This window comes from Schistocerca nitens, chromosome 8, assembly GCF_023898315.1.
Source record: "Schistocerca nitens isolate TAMUIC-IGC-003100 chromosome 8, iqSchNite1.1, whole genome shotgun sequence".
Lineage (NCBI taxonomy): Eukaryota > Metazoa > Arthropoda > Insecta > Orthoptera > Acrididae > Schistocerca > Schistocerca nitens.
The window spans coordinates 497,724,524-497,749,020 of NC_064621.1; the positions used below are offsets into that span (position 1 = coordinate 497,724,524).

Sequence of the window (24,497 nt, forward strand, 5' to 3'; positions counted from 1 at the left end):
CTCAGAGCAATTTGAACCATTTTTTTGAGACGTAGTTGACCAGAGCTTTGACGACGAGTATTGCCTGCCCTCACGTTCCCATGCAGTTCGACATCGGGTCACTGTCACACCTGAATGCTCCACAAATGTGGATATTGCACGAATCGACAAGCTGGCCAAATGGAGACCCAAAATGAGGTTCCTTTTAAACTATCATGTGCTGACAATGATGTCCCACACGCGTACCCGGCATCTCTCGGTCCGTCACTGCTATCACTCAGCATCTGATGATGTTTACGCCCCTTATATGCCTTTCCAAGACCGATAACAACATTAAAGAAGAACAGCACTAATGCTCTTTGGTGGGTGTTCTACGTGTCACAGAGAATTTAACCATATCCGACTCTGCTTTCTGGTTGCCTGTCGGCCAGTGCATCTGACTTTGACGTATCTGTTGGTGCTACTGTACTGCTACGTATCGGATAACTTGAGAAAATAGTGACTGAAAATAAATCATACGGAATTGGCCTTAAATGTAGAACATTCACATAATCTTTGGCTGATGTAGTACGTTCACCAACATTTGTGCCACTTTTTCAGTATTTTTTGTTTTTACTGTATCCAACCAATGAGGTTTCCCTTTCCCCTTTACCATCTCCTGTAACATATTAGCATGCTCAACACAAACCATATATGTTAACAAGACGTCATTAGTGTCATCGTGATCTAGGGGTGTTTACTTTTGTTGGGATAATGAGGATGATTGAAGTTTCAGAGATTCAAAGTTTCTTTGAGGCCACCCTGCTGAGTGAAAATTGAGTATTTCGATGTTTACAGGCAGTGACAATAAGATACAAGTCGGCCACGTGGCTGTAAAAGGAGACGGAAGTAGATTCTGCTTGTTGTCTACCTAGTTAGTCGGAAAGCGAGAGTATTTATACTAGGTAAATACACTAGCTGTTATCACTTGCGGCTCGTTAACTAGCCCTGTAACCACGCTTTTTAATGTGCCCAAAAATAAACAACTTTGCTGTGGTAGGAGCAGTAGAAGGAAGAAACTGTAGGGGTAGGCAAAAATTAGAGTAAGTAGAGAAAATTTTCAATTATGCTTGGTTCAGCAAGTATATGGAGATGAAGAGCGTAGTACAAGACAGGAAAATGCAGAAGACAATTAATGACTTTCAAAAGAATGCCATTAATGGAAGATGATCGAGAAAGACTCCGTATCCGTGAAGTATGTTCGACCAATTGCTGTAATTTTTACTTGAGACTATGTTCTGCAAAACCCTCATACTATTTCATTTGTTGGGAGAATGTAAGCCATCTTGGTCCAGTCCATGGCCAACTTAGGCAGAGGTGAAATGAGGAGTGTTCGTTTAGCACTCCTTCCACATATGAAGCACTGTGGGTGTAATACGAATATAGTCTTAAGTCGTAATTACAAAAACTGGTCTCAACTTACTTTACCATTCAGTTACAGAATTATAACCGCACGCCGCAAAAGATTTCCCAACATTTATAATTATATCGCTCCGATCCCACATCGATATAAATGTAGAACAAGGAACACTCGGTATCTGTTGATCTTCAGCTGTGAGCACAGTATGATAGTGGAAAACAAATTTCTAATTATAACGTCCTCAGGAGTGTGTTAGCTTCCGTTTACGGAATCTACGAAGCTGTCAGTATTAGTCATCGCAAGTTTCTTTCAGCGGAAAGATATGAACGTTGGCGTAGCTGTAGGACAATGCATTCTTCTGCGAACTTTACAGACTCAGCTAAGTACCAATAAATCATGAAGGAGTTTGTGGTTGACCTGTTTGTGTTATCGTGAATGCTGTACCCATATCGTGCATCACCCCAGTGATATCACATTTCAGGAAATGAGCTGCAACACGTACTCCACGTCTTATGCTATTCCTGCTATTTCGGTAATTTCCCCGCCTCGAAGGCGTTTGGCATCTATATAGTCGCGACCACCGTACGATTCCATGTTACAAAATCACTGTTTCTGCTGTTGTTCTGCTCCTTAGCCCAAAGACTGGCTTGATGCAGCTCTTCACACTAGTCTATCCTGTGCAAGTCTCTTCTTCTCTGCCTAAGTTTTGCAACTGACGTCCACTTAAATTCGCGTGTCCTCTCATCCTATCCCTTCTTTTTATCAAGTTCATAAATTTCTTTATAGATATCCAGTATACCATCTAATCCTCAGCATTCTTCTGTAGCATCATGTTTCACAGCGTTTGAGTCTATTCTTATCTTTATTGTTTATCGTTCACGCTTTATTTCCGTATTACATTACCTTCCAGATAAAATTTCAGAAAAGAATTCGGTCGAAGGTTTATATCCCGAAAAGACTTCTGTCTACAGTTACACTCCAGAGAAACACTTGCAGAAAGATTTCCTGATGCCTAAAATTATATTGGTTTTTAACATATTTGTATTTTTTAGAAACGCTTTGAATGCTACTTCAAGTTCGTATTTTATATCCCTTTTACTTCAGCCATCATCATTTAGTTTTCTCATGAAAAAACAAACAGTTCTACTAATTTTAGTATTCTATTTCCTAATCTAATACTCTCAGTATCATCTGATTTAATTCCACTCTATTCTTACACATTTGTTGATTTTCATCCTATAACCTCCTTTCAAGACGCTATCCATTCCGCCGAGTTGATCATCCAAGTCTGCTGCATCTGACAGAATCACAATGTCATTGGCCAATCTCAATGTCTTCTTCTTACCGAACTTCATTCAATTCATTATGATTCATTAATAAAAACAATGTAGAAAGAGATATTGCCTTTGTTAAATTATCATTTTTCACGATCTTCAGCTGATTGACCAAAGTTTTTCCTGGATAAAATTTCTTCCTTCCTCGCAAATTTGCATGTAATTAAAATATGAAAGCAAGTTAGTATATTCAAATGAATAAAAGTTACGGAACACGCGCTGTCGGATTTTAAATGGAACCGTACACGCAATATTTTCATTTCAAAGTTTTTAACATCCTGAAGAAATAGAACTTGAGTGGATTTCGGAGAAGACATTATCGTGCACCCCATTGACGTATGTGGTTGAAATGCTTTATCAACCTAGAATCTGTGATTACATGTGAAAGACCCGTGATTCACTGTACCGAACCTCATTACTAGAATTTTTGACTCTACAAAACATTCTAAATCGAATTACTTTTGAATACATTATGGGCACAACAGTGATCAATGTCTTATAAATAATTACTATTAAAAACAGTCTTGATCACAATTTATTTAACAAGGTGACCGGTTTCAACCACTACTGTGGTCATCTTCAGACCATTGAGTAGGAACCTCTTTCTTCAAGGAAAGAGGTTCCTACTCAATGGTCTGAAGATGACCACAGTAGTGGTTGAAACCGGTCACCTTGTTAAATAAATTGTGATCAAGACTGTTTTTAATAGTAATTATTCTAAATCGAGTCTTCTAAGTCGAGAGCTGACGATTTTTCGGAATTGTAGACAGTCAATCACACATGGTGTGCAATTCCGTACTGAAGACTAAATATCATGCATAAGCAGGAGAAAATCGCTGGGTAGCCGCGCGGTCTTGGGCTCATTGCCACGGTTCGCACGGTTCCCCCCGTCGGAGGTTCGAGTCCTCCCTTGTCATGGGTGTGTGTTGTCCTTAGCGTAAGTTAGTTTAAGCTAGATTAACTAGTGTGTAAGCCTAGGAACCGATGACCTCAGCAGTTTGGTCCCATAGGAACTTAACACAAATTTCCAAATTTTCCAAAGCGCGATAAGCGAAACATAATAAAAGCAATGCATTTACTATAGAAGACGGTATTTAAACTCATATCATTCGTGAAATCTTACGAGTGTCATTTTTGTGTGTGAATATTAATTGCTAGGTTGTGAAACAGGTTCCAACCACTAATGTGATGATGAACATCTCGTCTGAAACGATGATGTGATTTAAATATTTCATAAATTTACCAGCTCGTAACTTTTTCTTGGTATACAATCACGGTCTCTCGATAACTTGAATTCTCTCGTACGTGGGTCGTATCCGTACTCCGATATTTGTGACGTTAGTCAGAGTAGCCCATCAGTGCGACTATTTAAGTCTCAAAACGTACCGAAAATTTTGAAAGATACTTCCACCGCTATTCCAATATTTTTTCAGAATGTTGTCAAATCATTCTATACGTGCACCAGATGTTTATTGTTCTTACACACATTTTTTAAAAGAGACATAATTTTTTTTAATTTTTTAAAAATTTTCCAGGAAATAAACATTATGATTTATATATTGAAGTTAACAGGTAAATGATGGAAATTTCCATCAATAAAATAAAAAGAAATGGTGATACATAAGGCGAAATTTTTACCTCAGATTACCGGAAAAGTGGCCATATCCAAAGAATGACGGTTTGTTATGGCCGCCAAATTAGAGAAACAACGGAGAGCAAAGCAAATAGATACAAATGGGACCATGTCGAAAATTTAGACGTGCTGTGTTCCGTTACTCTGGACTGAAGAACACGCCAGCTACGAAATATGGTGAGTGATGGGGAGCAAGTGATCTGGTGTATTCTCGTGCACTTAAAAAGAAGCTTTCGTAGTGTTTTAATGACCCAAGCCACACCCAATGAGTTCAAAACACGCGTTTTCCATCGTCCTGTGCATAAGGCCTCTTACGTTGCCGATTATAGAACGATTACATATTGGTAGAAGAGCCAATATCAAACGTTCTTTGTCTTAGAATGTAATCATGCACTCGTAAAAGCTACAAGAAAGACAAGAGCATTTACTTTCCCCCCAAGCAGATGATGGCCGTAATTTACGACTCCAGGCAGTTATTTCCAGTTATTTCCTTCTAAGATTGGTTAAAGAGAGTTAAAAGCACCTAGGAAGGACATGCTGTACGGGTGTGTGCCCAGTAAAGTGAAGGTCCAAGGTGAAGTATTATGACATAAGAGATTTGTCAAGTGAAGTGCGTGCGATCATGAGAATTTTAATTCCAAGTACATCGATGCAAAGAGAAATTAAGAGAAAGCTGGATACCGCTTGACTTTTAAGAATCTCAAAACAGCTGTTTGCATTGCAGGATAAATTGTGATTGCTGAAAACCTCCAGGGAACCGGAGTGACATACAAGAGACTGTCAATATACGGAGTACGTACAGCAGAAAAAACTGTGAGCTAATAACTGGAATACTGAAAGAAGGTGTCGATCTGCGAAGAAATCGAAATTTTTCAAGCTACTGTTATACCCTTAATAGCCATCGGTCAGCGCACAACAGTGCATGGTACCAATATGTTGTTCTATTCATCACATGCATTGACCATTGATCACTGACTTGGTGCATTGACCATTTGTATACCTGTCGGAAGAACGGGCATACTGTAGCTATCCTACAGGAGAGAGTCAAAATTTCAACATTACCCACTTCCTGCCGCCAAGGCGAACTGAGCAAATCGGTTGGTTCTTTTGCATTAGGTGTGGTCTAGGGTAGTCCTTAGGTGGCTTATAAAAGCACCATATGTTCATGGGCACGAAAAGTACCAATTGTTGGGATGGCTACTTCTATCTTTTCTACTCAACGTAGGTCGTCGAATTTTTCATGATATGTTATTCTTAAGATAATGTTATGCAAGAACTTCGAAATTTTTTTCGATTTCGCTATCGTTACCGAGCTCCACCCGTTCAAAGTTAAAGTACTTATGCAGAAAAAATCAAAAGACGAGCGTTTTCCATGAACTGCGATCGATGAGCAAAGTACCCAGAAATGTCTTAAAGAAAACGATTTTATATTTATTCTTCATACATACGTGTCACAGTATATAAGCGTGTCGAAGTATATTAATAAACTATCAAAACTTTACTGACCTGTAAAATTCGTTTCTTATAAACTGTAGATCCGGCCGTAGCAAGGAAAAGAAGGGAACCAGCGGAAAAATGCTGCTGTCAGGGCACAAAAAAGTGGTGAATGTATTTCTCTCACAGAAAAGTAGGAAACCAATTGTCTCAATCCTTATTCCACCTTCCTCACCAAACTTTTATGCTCTTTGTGCTCCAACAGGAGCATTTTTCCGCTTTTGAATAATTGAAGAAAGCCAGTAGGTATGTGTAAGGACCGAATGGTGCCAAGTGTTCCATTATGATTATTACTAAAATTAATTTCATCTGCTAGCAAAGAAAACGTCAAGTAGGATTCCTGGATAGATGTAAGAGAGGACTTAAGGACTGCTCTCACATAAACTAACTAATAAACAACTTTCCCGTCGTTCTATGCGAAATACCATATCAACTAATAAAAAATAACTGCATAAATAAAACTAAGTTTACTATATTAATGATTCGACTGGTCGCGAAATGGAAACCACAGTAAAAATCCGATGAAGTTTTGCACAGGTGTGTTGGGCAATGTCTCTAGTATGCCCGTCGATCACATTACGTCGTTATTTTTAGTTCTGAGCACACAGGGAGCACATAAAGAACAATAGTGTCTCCCGCCAAGCACGAGGGCCTGGTGAGAAATTTCGCCTGAAGCTATGCAGCCAATATTACATAACTGTCGTGCGTTTTCTTCTTCAAGACAATTCTCAGCCGCATCAGCAGGGGCAATGAAGATGCTCCTGTATCGTTTTCAATAGGAAATGTTTGATTACCCACAATACAGCCCGTAATTGTCTCCCTCTGAGTTTCATCTCTGCTCACATGAACCACTGGCTATGAAGACAACATTTTGGCACAGTTAACGAGCTGTAGGCCAGTGTAGAGAAGTGGCGGAAAGCGCTGGCAGCTGATTTGTATAACGAGGATATTGGAAAGTTGGTACAACGCTACGACAAGCGTCTAAGTCGGATCGGCGACTATACAGATAAGTAGCTGAAAGTTGTAGCTAACTTTTTCTTTTAGGTAGAACACTTGGGTTCATGGTTACATCTCCAAGAGATTTATTTCTTTCATTTATTTATATTTATTTCTCTACTCCAGTGGGAAGAGCTGGCCATTTGAGATACAGTTCCTTGCAGAACACGGTTCTTTTCAGAAAACCCCAGCCAACAGGAATGGGGCTAATTACAAATAGAGAATATTTGGGAGGGTATTAACAGCTCCTATCTGCTTTACAATGAAGGGAAACCCTCTTGAAAGCCTTGATCCGAAGCAGATGAAGACTATTTCACATTCTTCTGGAAAGTTCGCACTTCCTCACATTTTGTCACAGGTTCTTTATAATGTATGGTATTTCAATAGTTCTACTCTTGTCGTTTCTACAACCTTCAAGTATGAACCGTGTATCTTGCCGATGTGGATGGCTTGTGCGACTCAACGATACAGACAAACGGAGGTAGGTGCATCCACAGGCGTGGGTACTCTTTGCAGGGGCCTGACAAATGTTCCCTTTAAAGGGTAGTAGTCTGAATGACGCTAACCTTGTAACATTAACCAACAGGAGCTTGCTATGCTGGTTCTGAGAAATTCTGAAACCAAGGGAAAATAACAGTTAAGCTGCCTCCCCCCCCCCACCCCTGTCTCCAGGCATAAGCTATTCTGTGTGGCTTAATGAAAACGACATCCCGTTGACTGAACTATTCCAGACGTAAATTAGTCATCCATTCAGACCTCCGAGTCGGAACTACTCAGGAGATTGTTGTAGTCAGAAAAAGCAAATCTGGCGTCAAGGATCGGAGCGTGGAATGCTAGATACCTTAACAGGATAGGTAGGTTAGAGATTTTGAAAATGGAAATAGATAGATTAAAGTATGATATGGCGGGCATTAGTGAAGTGCGGTGGCAGGAAGACATGATTTCTAACCAAGTGAGTGTATGATTTAAGTACAAACAGAGGTAATGCAGAAGCCCGTCAAACAAAGATTAAGAAAATAGGAATGCGGATAAGCTATGTAAACAGCAAAGTGAACGCATTATCGTAGCCAAGATAAACTAGGGAAGCCAATCCCACCAAAATAGTACAAGTATATACGCTTATAAGACCTGCGGATCATGAACGAATTGCAGCAATGCACGAGGAAGGAAGGAAAAATAATAGTAGAATATGGACGGTGGAGGGGGGGTGGGGGGTGCGGGGAAATGATAGGAGAAACCGCTTGATAGCATTTCGCACAGACTATAATCTGATCGAGCATAATTTAATCATTGCCAACGCTAAATTTATAAATAATGAAAGAAACTTGTATACATGGGAGAGACCTGGGGACAGTGGAAGGTTTCAGATGAATTATACACACATCAAAAAACGTTTCGCATCATCCCGGTTCCTAGAACTCCTGAAGATAGACGTTGACTGTGGATATTATTGCATCACAGACTTAGTCCCTTTGACTGTTCAGAGATGTCACTAAACACGCCCAAAGATGTAAACAACCATGCATGAGCAACACCTATAAGACGGAGGGGGTCCGACAGCCGATCAATTACAGTCATTCCACCAGGAAGGACGTACACAGCTCGTGTTGTCTGCAGTTCAACCATGCCTAGACGGTCAGTACCGTGGTTCGATCTCGTCCACATTATTACTTTGTGCCAGGCAGGGCTCTCAACCAGAGAAGTGTCCAGGCGTCTCGGAGCGAACCAAAGCGATGTTGTTGGATGACCGCTACCTAAGGATTATGGCTCGGAGGAACTATGACAGCAACGCCACCATGTTGAATAATGCTTCTCTTGCAGCCACAGGACGTCGTATTACGACTCAAAATGTGAGTAAAAGGCTGCATGATGCGCAACTTCACTCCCGACGTTCATGGCTAGATCCATCTTTACAACCACGGCACAATACAGCGTGGTACAGATGGGCTCAACAACATGCCGACTGGTTGACATCACGTTCTCTTCACTGATGAGTGTCGCATATGCCATTAACCAAACAATCATCGGAGACGTGTTTGGAGGCAACCCCGTCAGGCTGAACGCCTTAGACACACTGTCCAGCAAGTGCAGCAAGGTGGAGGTTCCCTGCCGTTTTGAGCTGATAAACACCTGCTGGAACGTACGATGCTTATGCAGTATGGCGCTCCACCCCATATTGCTAGGCGCGTGAAAGATCTCTTGCGCGCGTCGTTTGGTGATGATCGTGTGCTCAGCCACCACGTTCGTTATGCTTGGCCTCCCAGGTCCCCAGACCTCAGTCCGTGCGATTATTGGCTTTGGTGCTACCTGAAGTCGCAAGTGTATCGTCATCGACTGACATCTCTAAGGATGCTGAAAGACAACATCCGACGCCAATGCCTCACCATAATTCCGGACATGCTTTACAGTGCTGTTCACAACATTATTCCTTGACTACAGCTACTGTTGAGGAATGATGGTGGACATATTGAGCATTTCCTGTAAAGAACATCCTCTTTCCTTTGTCTTACTTTGTTATGCTAATTATTGCTACTTTGATCAGATGAAGCGCCATCTGTCGAACATTTTTTGAACTTTTGTATTTTGTTGGTTTTAATAAAACCCCATGCCATTCCAAGCATGTGTGTCAGTTTGTACCTCTCTATCTACATTATTCCGTGATTTATTGAGTTTTCGAATTTATACTGACTTTTTGATCACCCGGTAGATCAGGAACAATAGAGGGCCTATAGCACTTCCTTGGGGAATGCTGAGTATTACTTCTGTTTTACTCGACGAATTTCCGTTGAAATGGTTCAAATGGCTCTGAGCACTATGGGACTTAACATCAGAGGTCATCAGTCACCTAGATCTTAGAACTACTTAAACCTAACCAACCTAAGGACATCACACACATCCGTGCCCGAGGCAGGATTCGAACCTGCGACCGTAGCAGTCGCGCTGTTCCGGACTGAAGCGACGACTATTACTACGAACTGTGACCTTTGAGGTGAGTTGCAAGTTTAAAAAAATCGCGAATGTGTTCACACACAACAATTTTTGGGAAAATATTAAATTTGCTGAGGAAGGTAAAGTGAGACAGATGGTACCCCACTTTTCAGTCAGTTTTTTTTATATAAGCAGGAACCTATTGGCCTTTTTTTGGTGCTCCGATAGGAGCATTTTTTTGCTGGACTTGCTATACCGCATTTATTCGGCTCCGTAGGACAGCTGAACGAGTCCTGTGTCTGCAGAGTCCATGGTAACTCACCTGCGGCGTGCGGTGGGCCCATCGGCCGCCAGCAGTTCGCTGGCGGACCGGCAGCGCAGCTGTTCCTGCTGCAGTTGGTCGAGCGGCGCGCCGTCCGCGTGGTGGTGGTGGTGGTGGTGGTGGTGCGCGTGGTGGTGGTCGTGCAGGTGGTGGGGGTGGTGCGCATCCTCCTCGTCGGAGCGGCAGCCGCCGGCCGCCGACCCGGCGGCGCCGCCGCCGGCAGGGGCCGCCTTGCGCCGGAACATGCGCCGCAGCCCTCGCAGCGGGTGGAACCGCCGCCGCTTGCCCTCTGCCAACACACCGGCACCGGCCGCGTTACGACGAAGGCAATGAGCGTACACTGCGCATGCGCGACCGCGTGTCTATGATACTGCTAGGGAACAACGGGGCTAGCGCAAGAAGTGCTCCATAAAATAAGAAGTGCTCCATAAAATTAACTGTAGACGGCAGTGAATTTTTCCCTTTATTGTTTCATCCCCCTCGCCCCATATGGCAGTTGACCAAATGAATGTTAGACACAATAAAAGGAGAGATCGTCAGTTTCATAAGTTGGAATATAAAACGCTCATTTGCTGATTAATTAAAATATTGACATAGATGAAATGGTAAATGAATGCTACACAAAAGTATAAATGACGAATGGACAGTTAGGTAAGTGCGTAAAATCTATGGACGCTACAAATAATGCAATACCTTCTCTTGCTGACAGTACGGGTAATGTAACGGATGATGATAAACAGAAGGTCGAAATTCTAAAAACTCTTTTACGGTACAGTACTGCAGCACCATTCCCCCTTTCAGTTATCGAACAAACGCATGGATGGCTGACATAGTGTTTAGTGTATCTGGGATTGTAAAACAGTTAAAACCCTTAGACGCCAGGAAGGCATCTGGCCCAGACGGTATCCCCCCACCATGAACCATGGACCTTGCCGTTGGTGGGGACGCTTGCGTGCCTCAGCGATACAGATAGCCGTACCGTAGGTGCAACCACAACAGAGGGGTATCTGTTGAGAGGCCAGACAAACGTGTGGTTCCTGAAGAGGGGCAGCAGCCTTTTCAGTAGTTGCAGGGGCAACAGTCTGGATGACTGACTGATATGGCCTTGTAACACTAACCAAAACGGCCTTGCTGTGCTGGTACTGCGAACGGCTGAAAGCAAGGGGAATCTACAGCCGTAATTTTTCCCGAGGGCATGCAGCTTTACTGTATGGTTAAGCAGATTCAGAAGGATGTAGGTAGCAGTAAGTACTGGGAGATGAAGAAGCTTGCACAGGATACAGTAGCATGGAGAGCTACATCAAACTAGTCTCAGGACTGAAGACCACAACAACAATAACAACGCCATAGTCCCGCAGCGATCGTAGGGTCGGCGTGGTTACAACGGATATGGCAACGTTAGTGTTAGGAATGGCCGGATGCCATTCCTGCCGCCACCCCGTACCCCCCAGGACGAAATCAGTGCACCCCCAACTGTCTGCGTCTAGTGTAAATCGTGAAATAGTGCGGCTGTGTTTCAAATGTCTGCGACGAGTGTAACTGAGTCGGAACGTGGGGACCAGCCCGTTATTCATCTATCGGGATGTGGAAAACCGCCTAAAAACCATATCCAGGCTGGCCGGCACACCGGCCCTCGTCGTTAGTCCGCCGGACGGATTCGATCCGGGGCCGGCGTGCCTACCCGAGTCCAGGAAGCAGCGAATTAGCGCTCTCGGCTACCCCAGCGGGTGTAACATTATATGTTGACGATGCTACAAATATAGCACCATTCTTATCCATCATCTATCAGAGGTCACTGGATCAGCGGAAAGTTCCTCGGGACTGGAAGAAGGCCCAGGTCATAGCAATCTATAAAAAGGGTAGAAAATCGGATGCACATAATTACCGGCCAATTTCACTGACGTCGAATTGCTGTAGAATCATAATGACCTTTCTAGACTGTGAGGAGCTCTTCTGCAGAAACCAGCAAGGTTTTAGGAAATAGCGGTCAAGCGAGACACAGCTGGCCCTCTTTCTGCATCATGTACAACAGATTGTAGACGCCGGCTCCCAGGTCGATGCCATATTTCTCGGCTTTCTAAAGGCGTTCGACTCAGTTCCGCACTGTCGCTTGCTCCAAAAAGTGCGCGCTTGCGGTCTATCGGATGGCATATGCGGTTGCATAGACAGTTTCCTTTTAGACAGAGAGCAGTATGTCGTCCTCAATGGGGAGACTTCAGCAGAAACAAGCGTAACTTCAGGTGTGCCCCAGGGCAGCGTAATAGATCCGCTGCTTTTTACCATTTACATAAACGATCTGGTTGATGGTATTGACAGCGGCATTAGACTGTTTGCCGATGATGGTGTAGTCTACAGGAAAGTAGTATCACACGAAAATTGTGAACAAATCAATGAGGATTTGCGGAAAATAAATGCGTGGTGTATGGACTGGCAGTTATCTCTCAATATTAGCAAGTGTAACCTACTGCGTATAACAAGGCGAAAATCCCAATTAAAGTACGAGTAAAAAATAAATGGCTAGTCTCTGGAAGCGGTAACATCCGTCAAGTATCTGGGTGTGACTATTCGAAATGATCTCAAATGGAATGATCAGATTAGACAAGTAACGGGCAAGGCGAACTCTAGATTGCGGTTTATTGGTAGAATCCTGAAGCGATGCAGTCCTTCAACAAAGGAAATTGCTTACAATACTTTACTTCGTCCAGTCTTAGAGTACTGTTCGTGTGTATGGGACACTTACCAGTTGGGTCTGATTCAAGAGATTGAGAAGGTCCAAAGAAGAGCAGCACGATTCGTGACTGGTACAATTAGCCATCGCGAAAGCGTTACAAATCTCATTGAAAGTTTGAAGTGGGACACACTTGCAGATAGACGACGCGCTAAACGGAAGGGGCTGCTCACTAAATTCCGAAATCCGATCTTCGCCGTGGTTGTAGAGCATATACAAGGGCGGTTCAGAAAGTAACCTCCGATTGGTCACAGTGCGGGTTGTGGGGGGAGTAGCGACGCCATCTGTGCGTTCACGCACTCAACAGGTCAGTCTGCATCAAGCTGTGGTCGAGTGAACGTCGTACCTGCGCTAGTTTAGTTTTTGTGGCAGTTTGAAATGTGTGCTGCAATAGAAAACCCCGCCAAATGTGAAGTACGTGCTGTCATAAGGTTTTTTACAGCCAAAGGATATTCTGCAGCAGCTATTCATCGTGAGCTTTGTGCCGTGTACGGACCAAGAGTTATGAGTAAAGGAGTTGTCCGTGAATGGGTACGTTTATTTAAAAGTGGACGAGAAAACGTTCATGATGAAGAGAGGAGTGGTAGACCATCATTGGTGACTGACGAACTCGTTCAGACAGTTGATGCAAAAGTTCGTGAAAATCGACGTTTCTCAATGTCGGAGTTGTCTACTGGTTTTCCACAGATTTCTAAGACTCTCTTGTACGAGATAGTGACAGCAAGATTGGGTTACCGTAAGTTCTGTGCACGATGGGTGCCCAAAATTCTTACCGACCACCACTGCATTAGACTTTCTGTCACGTTATGAGGACGAAGGAGAACCATTGTTAAACAGAATCGTGACCGGTGACGAAACCTGGATTAAGTACGTGAACCCTGAGACAAAAGAACAATCAAAGATGTGGGCACATTCAAATTCGCCTACCAAACCAAGAAAAGCCTCGCAAGATTTTTCTGCCAGAAAACTGATGGCAACGGTGTTTTGGGATGACAAAGGGGTGTTGTTGGTTGAATTCATGGAACGTGGTACGATCAAGTCGTGTACTGTGAAACAATAAAAAAGTTACGACGGGCTATACAGAACAAACGCCGTGGTATGCTGACTTCCGGTATCGTTTTTTTGCACGATAACGCCCGTCCTCACTCTGCTCGCAGAACAACGGCCCTTCTTGAGTCCTTCAAGTGGGACGTTATCAACCATCCACCTTACAGCCCAGACCTGGCGCCAAGTGATTATCACCTCTTCATGCATTTGAAGAAATGGCTCGGGTCACAGCGGTTTGATGACGACGAAGAGCTCAAAGATGCGGTCACAGGCTGGCTCCAGGCACAAGCGGGTGATTTTTATGCAGAAGGAATTTCAAAGCTTGTGAAGAGATACGATAAGTGCCTCAATCGCTATGGAGACTATGTAGAAAAATAGTGCAAAGATGTAGTTGTAAGATGTATATATTAAAATATTTTTATTTAACTTGGTGTATTTTTTAAATCAACCGGAGGTTACTTTCTGAACGGCCCTCGTATTATTATATTATATTATATATTATTATCACCAACTTTCAAATCGCGCAATGACCGCCTCGTACTGAGGCGTTCAGACAGTCGTCTTTCCTCCGCGCGATCCGCGAGTGGAACAGAGGGGGGATATGACTTTGGCGCGAATTGTGCCCTCCGCCACACACCGCTCGGTGGCTAGCGGAGTATATATGTAGATGTAGATAAGTGGGGGAGTGAGAAGTATTCAGCAATACATGAATGCTCTCGGTGTTCACTCGTCTGAGAAAAATTTGCGTGGAGTTACTACCTGCCTCGTCTATTCTGGATGAAATTACCTCTCTCTTGTCTACATAAAAAAAGGAATTCTGCCTTCACCTCTGAACAACGGTATGTTTTAGGCGTCTTCATGTACGCGATTCAGTCATTTTAATGTGACCAATGCCTATGTTCGACGTCACTGCGTTGTATTGCCAGCGGTAATAAAAAGCTTAACAACCAATGAAATTCAGTTTAAGAGAAGCCTAAAGCATTTATTGGTGGCCAACTACTTCTAGTCCATTGATGAATTTCGCACTAAAACTAACTGATTAGTATGTATACATATGTATCAGTTCTTCACAATTTCAGTGCAGTAATGTGTTCGCGTCGACATTGCTAACGCCCTTGAAACGTAGATCCGATCGAAACGGCTCGCGGAGTGGCTAGTAAAAAATGTATATCCTGGTTGGTTGCGATACTTCAGGTCCCATGTATCGACTAATTCCATCCCGTTGACCAGCTCCCTAAGTTCTTGGCTAGTAGTACATATATATATATATATATATATATATATTTATTTATTTACTAGCCACTACGCGAGCCGTTTCGATCGGATCTACGTTTCAAGGGCGTTAGCAATGTCGACGGTGGACGCAGAAATATGGCCGACAGCATTTACAGACCACGAGGCATATATTTGTACGGTTAACCTTGATAGACAGCAGGTTTCGAGACGGCGGGGTACTTGGAAGATGAATGTCTCCCACCTGCGAGATACAGAATGCCGACGCATGGTAGAGGACGCGTGGCATGGCTGCCTCCGTCGACAAAATTCTTTCGCTTCTGTCCTGCAGTGGTGGATCGAGTGCGCAAAGCCAGCTTTACGGAGGACGTTAATAGGTTACGGGAAGGAGGTTTCTCAATGGCAGCGCACGACCACTGAGTTTTACTTTACGGCTCTCCGGGAACTGTTAGCTCAACCACCTACACCAGAACGCCAGACGGCCGTCCACCGAGTTAAGGCGAAGCTGGTACAACTTGCGACGCAGAGGATGGCAGGTACGATGATACGCGCGAGGTCGCAGGATTTCCTGCCCAACGAGGTTCCCTCGATGCATTATGTGATAAAGGAAAGACGAAGAAGACGCAGGAATTTAATACATGAGATCGATCTCGGCGATGGCCGTCGTTTTACAACACAAAGGGGCATAGCACAGGCGTTCACGGATCATTTTAGCAGATTCTATGCGAGCAACGGGGAGGGTCAGAGGGAGCTGGGGAACGTCCAGGAAGAGATCCCAGACGCGACGAGTGTGAACGGGGAAGCGGACGGGTTATCTGAAATTACGTGTGAAGAGCTGGAGGAAGCGATTACACGAGGTGCCTGCAACAAGTCCCCAGGTCCAGACGGATTCCCGTTGGAATTTTACCGTGCCTTTGTGACCATTATGACACCGATGTGGCTATGTATGTTTAATGAGCTTCTGCGGCAAGAAGTACCGGTTCACATTCAATTCACGGAAGGGCTCATGATACCGATACCGAAGCCCCGTGGTTGCAAACGGCCTTGTGATTGTCGCCCCTTGACCCTCCTGGGAAGTCGTATCAAAAAGTCGCTGGAGAATCAAATACATGCCGATCCGACTTGTCTTGGCGGCATCAGTAATATCCACACAGCCTTGGGAGACTATCGTGACATCGTCGCCCTCGCGGCTGCGTGCCGCCTCCGGGGGGCGATGGTTGCAGTAGATTTCGATCATGCTTTTGATCGCGTGGATCATGTGTACCTCGCGACGGTGATGAACAGGAAGGGTGTCTCGCCATTGTTGACCAATGCTGTGATGCGGCTGTTGCACGGTGCCAGATCAGCGATGGTGGTCAACGGAGGGAGAACTGAGTATTTTAAGATCTTAAGATCAGTGAGACAGGGTTGCCCCTTGTTGATCCTCCTTTATGCGATCGCCTTAGAACCGTGCCTCGCAGGCCTTCGCCGCCGTCTTACCGGGATCTCCCTACGGCATTTATCATTCAAATGCAGAGCATACGCGGATGACATTGTGTTCCTCGTTCCTCGTACTGAATGAGGGGGAGGCTCAAACAGCACTGGATTGGCTACAGACGTATGGGATGGCAACTAGAATGTGATCAACTACCGAAAATCACAATTCATGCATGTGGGGCGTGGACTAGAACCAGGGACGGAAAGACCCTTACCTGCGGTGGAAACCCTCCGCTGTTTGGGTATCGCCTTTCATAAAGAGACAGCGAGAACGGCTGCGGACAACTACCGAAGACTGTTACTCAGAGTCCGCACGGCAGTACGACTAAACGCCCTACGGTCGATGGATATGCTGCAGCGAGTGTTACTCGTCAACCTTTATCTCGCGCCCATGATGTGCCACCTGACACACCTTCTCCCCTTGACGCGCACGATGGCTATGAGGATTCAGGCGGCTTTTGGGTACTATGTGTGCCTGGGACAACTCTTTAAGGTACAGTACAACACGCTTACCCTCCCAGCGCGAGAGGGGGGCGTTGGTTTAGTGAACGTGCACGAGAAGGCGTGTGCCATGTATATTAATACTATGCTCAAACGGTGGTGCAACAGGAATCACTCGCTTAAGTGGACGATCATCGAAGAACTCGTACCAACTTCGCATCTTCCTCCAGTCAGTGTCGGCCATATATCGCCCCCTTTAACGTATGTGCGCACGTTCATCGTGGAACACAGTTACGTACGAGAGCGTTTACCGACGACCCGACAGTTGACAGCGAAGGACGTGTACCATCTGCTTCTTCGACAGATCGCCCGGAATAGGGTGGAACGGAAACATCCAGCTGTTAATTGGCACGTGGTGTGGCGCACGGTCCACCACCCCCACCTACCTACAACAGTCAGATCAACATGGTACATTGTCGTCAACCGAAAATACCCTACAAATGATAAAAAGTACGCAATACATTTGGCGGATTCGCCCTTGTGTCAGTAATGCGGCGTGCTGGATACGGACGACCATCGGCTGGTCTGCGGCGAGGCATTGGCTGTCTGGACTCTCGATACAGCGGTCTGTTCTGCCATAGTATTTTTTCCACAGGAAACGTATTTTCCGCGTCATAAGACGAACGCAGTGGCGTGGTTCACAGGTATGACGGTCCATTACTTTTATTTTTTGAATATTTATTTTGGTGGTATTATTTTTCGTTGTTATTTCATGCTGCATGGTAGGACGGCAGCGAGGTTCCTTCCAGGACAGTTATCATGTGTCAGGACGCACTATGTTTATTTTGTGAATAATAAAGGTTTCTGTTTCTCCTGCATTAAAAAAAATAGAAAAAAAAGTGGTCAGCGCGACAGAATGTCAATCCTAAGGGCCCGGGTTCGGTTCCCGGCTGGGTCGGACACACGTACGAACTTACTGAACATCCTGGATTACTGGCAATACTTGCAAGATGGACACACAAAACTATTACGGCTACAAAAGTACAAGGAATGGTATGCCAATTTTCTAGTAACGGTTTTTATGGACCCGCCATATACTTGGGGTGTGCCGGGTGCGCAAAGATGAGCGGCGGTGCTTTCGTTGTGAAACCGACCAAGTAAAGTGATCGACTAAGAACACTATGCGAGTATGCGACCTACGAAAAACTCACGCTTGCACAGTTAGGAAATGGATGTACTTCAAATTTTGTTTTCATATCTATAAACACTTTTCTTTAGGGTGCCGGAGGTGGCCCCACTTTGACTTCGTTGTTATTTCATGCTGCATGGTAGGACGGCAGCGAGGTTCCTTCCAGGACAGTTATCATGTGTCAGGACGCACTATGTTTATTTTGTGAATAATAAAGGTTTCTGTTTCTCCTGCATTAAAAAAAAATAGAAAAAAAAGTGGTCAGCGCGACAGAATGTCAATCCTAAGGGCCCGGGTTCGATTCCCGGCTGGGTCGGAGATTTTCTCCGCTCACGGACTGGGTGCGGTGTTGTCCTAATCATCATTTCATCCCCATCGACGCGCAAGTCGCCGAAGTGGCGTCAAATCGAAAGACTTGCACCCGGCGAACGGTCTACCCCACGGGAGGCCCTAGCAACACGACATTTTTTTTCAGTAAGTAAAAAAAACGTTTTTATTTTAAATTCAGTGCATTAGTATTTGTAAAATGACTCTTTCATATAGCGTTCATTAAAAAATGACGATCATTCCACTTGGGACCTGTGGAATGGTACATTAGCTTATTTGTTTTAGTTGTAAATATTTGTCATGTATTGATGTTTCTCTGACACGTTCCACATCCCGGAGGACCTCCTCACTACGGATCAGTTGGAATGAAAGTAAATCTAATCTAATCTAATCTAATCTGATCACTCACAGACGGCAGGTGGCAGCACTAGTGCTGGCCTGTCGGGCTACCGCAGAAAAAAAGTGCAGTCGTTGTTTTAGTGCAATAAGGAGCAATCTGTCATCCAAACAGGCATGATCATTGGCTTTCACGCAAGGGTGGAAGCACTTACGAAACGGCTTATTTTGTCAACTGTTCGCGCGCCGCCATGGCTAAAGTACATGGTGCGTGGCAAAAAGGCGCTATCCAAAACGTTCAAGAAGCAACTGTCCTGCACCACGAGCCGTAGACGACAGGGGTGTAGAAGTGCAGCGTTTGAGCAATAACCGCTCAGATAAACCAAGAGGCTACCAACAGTGTCTCCTCAACGACTGTACAGCTAAAGTTGCTGCGTACGCTCCGGTGCAGCAGACGTCTGACAGTTGTTCATCGGCGGCGAAAGATGTAATTTGCACGCCAGTACCACAACAGGACCTCCACTGAGCGGTGATAGGTGCCTTTTTCAGATGAGTCACGTTTCATGCTCCATCACCGTCAAACTCTGAAGGCAAACACTCTGCTACAACTGCCACTAGGGTCCTGGCCGGAAGAGGGTCAATTTGTTTTCCTGGGCACGAGGGCTTCTACCAGCAGGACAATGCAACGTCTTATACAGCTTGCAATGTACGTGAGTGGTTCGAAGTGCGCCAAGATGGCTCTACCATACTCCCCTAGCCACCATACATAACAGATTAAAACCCAGTCGAGCATCTGTGGGGCCTCCTCCATCGCACTGTTAGCGCCGAGCATCCTCAACGGATAAACCTAGCGCAGCTGGATACGGCACTGCAGTCGGCATGGCTGCACATCCCTGTCGGTACCTTCCAGAACACCATTGACAGTCTTCTTGCTCGTCTTGCAATGGGCCGCATTGCAAAAAGTTTATATTCCTCCTTTTGACAGGTTATCACATTAATGTGAGTGGGTAGTGTATTAAGGACCTTCAGCTACACCCATCCATGTAATACTTCTTTGGTTCATCAAACATATTTCACTTCGCTATATGTTTGTCCATCCCGTGAATTCCATTGTGGTCCCGGATCCTCCATGTATATACCGGGTGATCAAAAAGTCAGTATAAATTTGAAACCTGAATAAATCACGGAATAATGTAGATAGAGAGGCAAAAATTGACACACATGCTTGGAATGACATGGGGTTTCATTAGAATCAAAAAATTACAAACGTTCAAAAAATGTCCGACAGATGGCGCTTCATCTGATCAGAACAGCAATAATTAGCATAACAAAGTAAGACAAAGCAAAGATGATGTTCTTTACAGGAAATGCACAATATGTCCACCATCATTCGTCAACAATATCTGTAGTCGAAGAATAATGTTGTGAATAGCACTGTAAAGCATGTCCGGAGTTATGGTGAGGCACTGGCGTCGGATGTTGTCTTTCAGCATCCCTAGAGATGTCGGTCGATCACGGTACACTTGCGACTTCAGGTAACCCCAAAGCCAATAATCGCACGGACTGAGGTCTGGGGACCTGGGAGGCCAAGCATGACGAAAGTGGCGGCTGAGCACACGATCATCACCAAACGACGGGCGCAAGAGATCTTTCACGCGTCTAGCAATATGGGATGGAGCGCCATCCTGCATAAACATCGTACGTTCCAGCAGGTGTTTATCAGCCAGGCTGGGGATGATGCGATTCTGTAACATATCGGCGTACCTCTCACCCGTCACGGTAGCAGTTTTGCTATCCAGCGCCACCTGTCGGTCATTTTGTGAACTTTTTTTTTGTTCTAATAAAACCCGATGTTATTCCAAGCATGTGTGTCAATTTTTACCTCTGTATCTAAATTATTCAGTGGTTTATTAAGTTTTCAAATTTATACTGACTTTTTGATCACCCTGTACACTACTTTTCAAAATTTTTCTACCAAACATCCAGGGGGATAGATCATATCGGGGGAACAACTTTGTTCGAGACAAAATGTTCGCTGGCGCTTCCCTACGACGCAATGTATCTCTTTATTCAATTCGCCGGCTCTGGGACGGCGAGGACTAGGAGGATCTACTAACAATGTGTGCTGCATCCGCAAACCATCTACCTCAATAAATTGATAGATTAACAGCGTTGGGTCGACTTTTTGAAACAGTGATGTCGGTTGAAGGTCCAAGGAATAACACCCTGCAACTAGTCATCCTTATAGGCCCTTGTTTGCGAGTAATCGTCGAAAAAAATTTCGTAATTTCGCGTGATGCTATATAGATTTAAAAGTAATAACAATTCACAGCCTGGTTGGGTACCATAATGGTTAAGATACTGGCCTCATAGGTAAAAGGATGTGGGTTCGAAGTTTGTTAGGTGCTTTGCAATTTTTTATTTTTAAACTGTTATCGAAATAACTTGATCATTATTTTTAATAAATTAATTGGTTGAAATGTAATGTTTTTCTACTCCTTGTCACGTCATATTAGTCATCATATGAAATACAACATCTCATTTTTAGTCTTATCAGTCTTTTTCCACTTGCAATCCTTGTTGATGTAATTTGATCATTGTTACGTATTAACTTCGATCTAGTTGCTTCCATTTTGTCATATTACACTTTCATACATGTTATTGCATTCATTTTTTTCTATTTCTGATATTGCTTCAATCTCATTTTACTTGCAGTCCCTCATTCGTTTAAATTATGATTCATGTTGTTTTGACCATTGTGCAGTAAGAATTTACGTTTTAAATGTTTGTATGATGGCTAGCATCCAAAAAGATGTACTTTTGTAACGAAAAATACAGCCTTGCACTGTCCATATAAATACATTATTTCAGCTTTTGTTTTTTAACCAACAGATCGGCATTTCCAAACGTTTAAACATTATGATAGATAAATTAAAATAATTAAATTCACGCGCACAAAGATTCCAAGTAGAAAAAGAATGATAGGAAGAAAAAATAGGAACAATTGAAGAACCTAGAACAACTGAAGAACCTAGACCATTGACTAAAATGATGTCTTAAGAAATACAAACAAAAGAAATTGTGTGTTAATCAGTCACTAGAATAAAAACAGTGATCAAAGTCATTTAGATAAAGATTTAAAAATGAAAAAAATCACTATACGTTACAAAATTCGAAGCGACAATCTTTTGCTTGTGAAGTCATTACCTTAACCATTACGCTACGCAACCAGCCTATGAATTGTTACAATTTTTAAACATGTAAAGCATCACAAGAAATTACTAATTATTTTTCGTCGGTTACTTGCAGACGATGGCCCACCAGGGTGACTGGTTGCAGGATGTTATTCCTTGGACTATAGCCAACATTGCCGCATAGTTTGTTTCAAAAAGTCAATTCCACCGTTGAGGACCTCTCCTTGTAAGTGGAGAAACGTATTTTAGAAGCTTCACCTAACCCCTTGCATGCTGAAAATAGGCAACGCATATTGCATACGAACGCCGGAGAGTGCCTACACCATGGCGCCTCTCAGGGTTATAACTAATAATGAAATACGCCAGCACCGTCGGAAAGCTTCAGTGAACATTTTGCGTCTGACAAAAACTGTTCCCCATGACGTGATCTTTCATACACATTTCATGCAAAGACTTTGAAACACTCTATACTTATGCACATTTTGGGTTTGTCTCTACCGTGACTTATGAAAATCACAGGAAACTACAAATTACGGTCATCAGTCAACATTTATTTTGTATCCAATATGAGTTTCCGAGGGTTAAACCTACATAATCTCTTGAATTTATGTCATTTAATGAGATATATATAAAGTCATAATGGAAATAAAATAATATCCTCTATAAATTAAATCAGACCGTTTAATATATAAAAATTAAACTTGGAAACATTTAATATTTCTAATCAAATAAGAAATGTATTAATATATTTCAGTTTACAATTTCTGTTCAGTTAAAGTGAAACTCATTGTAAATAAGAACACACACACACACACAGACAGAGAGAGAGAGAGAGAGAGAGAGAGAGAGGTGGTGGGGGCAGCATAATTATTAATTACTTATTACTGACTATGGTTCAGCCCTCCGCTGTGCAGATATACAGCAGACGCACATGTAGTATTCAGAAGTCGTATGAGATGCTAATGCATTATCTGCGCTTATCGCAGAAGAGATCTTGTAATATAGAATTCTATACCACAAAAAATATTTTACTGGACATAGCGAACTAACATATTGTCTCTTCTATTTTACATTTAATAGCAGTCTATTAGTCCCTTGCGCACTGTATTGTAATCTTTACGAAGCTGTAGAAGCTTTTTCTGGAATGATTGTCAGGGTGTCAAGAAGTCCTTCCAGGTCCTATCCAAGGCTCATCTCCTCTCTGCGTTCTGAGGAATATTTTGTTTGAGTGTCCTCCTCTCTCTCTCTCTCTCTCTCTCTCTCTCTCTCTCTCTCTCTCTCTCTCTCCCTGTGTGTGTGTCTGTGTGTGTGTGTGTTTGTGTGTGTGTGTTTGTGTGTGTGAGTGTGTGTCTGACAAATGCGCCTATAGCTAGTAGTTTAATCTTCAACATATCAATATGATCAGCTTGTATCACAGATCCACAGTCCATAGGTTAAACAGTTTAATTAGCAAAGATGCTCTTGTCCTGGTCTTGAAAGTCTTGCCTGTTTTCACGCAGCAGACGATACTAGTCCTGGATGTCTATTCATCAGTGTCTGGTATTTGCCCGCCTCTCTGTCATGTTCATCCAGACGACTTCTTTCTTTCCATCTGACATCACGTGTCGCATTGCTGCTATCTCTTCCTGTGGTTTTCTTTAGGGACCTTTGGAAGTCAAACAGTAGTGGCATGTGTCATCCATAATTAATAGAGAAACGAAACCGTATCATCACACAATACAGTAAATACTGCTTGTTATAATAAAGGATGGCGTGTAGAATTTGTCAAGATGATCCAGCAAAATTATATGAAAACAAAGGAGATATATCAATGGTGAAGTAAATAATGTCTGCTACAGTAATGTAAAAGATATTGCAAATATACCGCTTAACAAACCGATTGAGGCGTCAAATAGAAACACAGAAACGGTAAACACGACACAAAAATATCTGAAGTTAATGCTAGTAGATAAGGATGAAGGAGAGTTACAGTTCAACTTCCCGTCGTAGATGGCTAAGGCGTCGGGGTTGGAGTACTTGCTGTGGAGACGTGGAGAAGGCGTGTACTTATCAGCGGAACCATCTCAGCATTTGCCACGAGCGTTTTAGAGAAATGGAAAACATAAATCTCTCCGCTGTATAGTTTCTCTGAGGGTTGTTAGACCCCCCGCATTATGGTATATCCTGTCCCGGCGTTTGGACCGTGGTAAGTTAGTGCTGTCGCCGATCAGGGATGCGCGCTTGCATGACAGAAATGGTAGTGGACTGCCTACGAAAACCGGGGAGTGACGTTCGCGATACGGAATATTGCTTGACTTGTCACACATGTTCATCTGAAAATACCTCTAGCATTCCGTGAAGTAGACTTCACACGTTATATCAATAAATACAATAAACAGTGAAGGATGTAATTATGCATTGCAGTCCAAAACAGCAGTCCCGAGGAAAACGACAAAAGCACG

The 24,497-nt window shown here is 43.5% G+C and overlaps 1 protein-coding gene across 1 annotated transcript in view; it reads right to left on the reverse strand.

Annotated features, from left to right (window-relative positions):
* Window positions 1-10,081: 10,081 nt before the first annotated feature.
* LOC126199637 (alpha-2C adrenergic receptor-like) overlaps window positions 10,082-24,497 on the reverse strand; it is a 751,975-nt gene continuing 737,559 nt past the window's right edge. Inside the window, exon 5 of the mRNA XM_049936562.1 lies at window positions 10,082-10,374. Coding sequence (XP_049792519.1) covers window positions 10,082-10,374 — 293 coding nt within the window. The remainder of the gene's footprint in view (window positions 10,375-24,497) is intronic.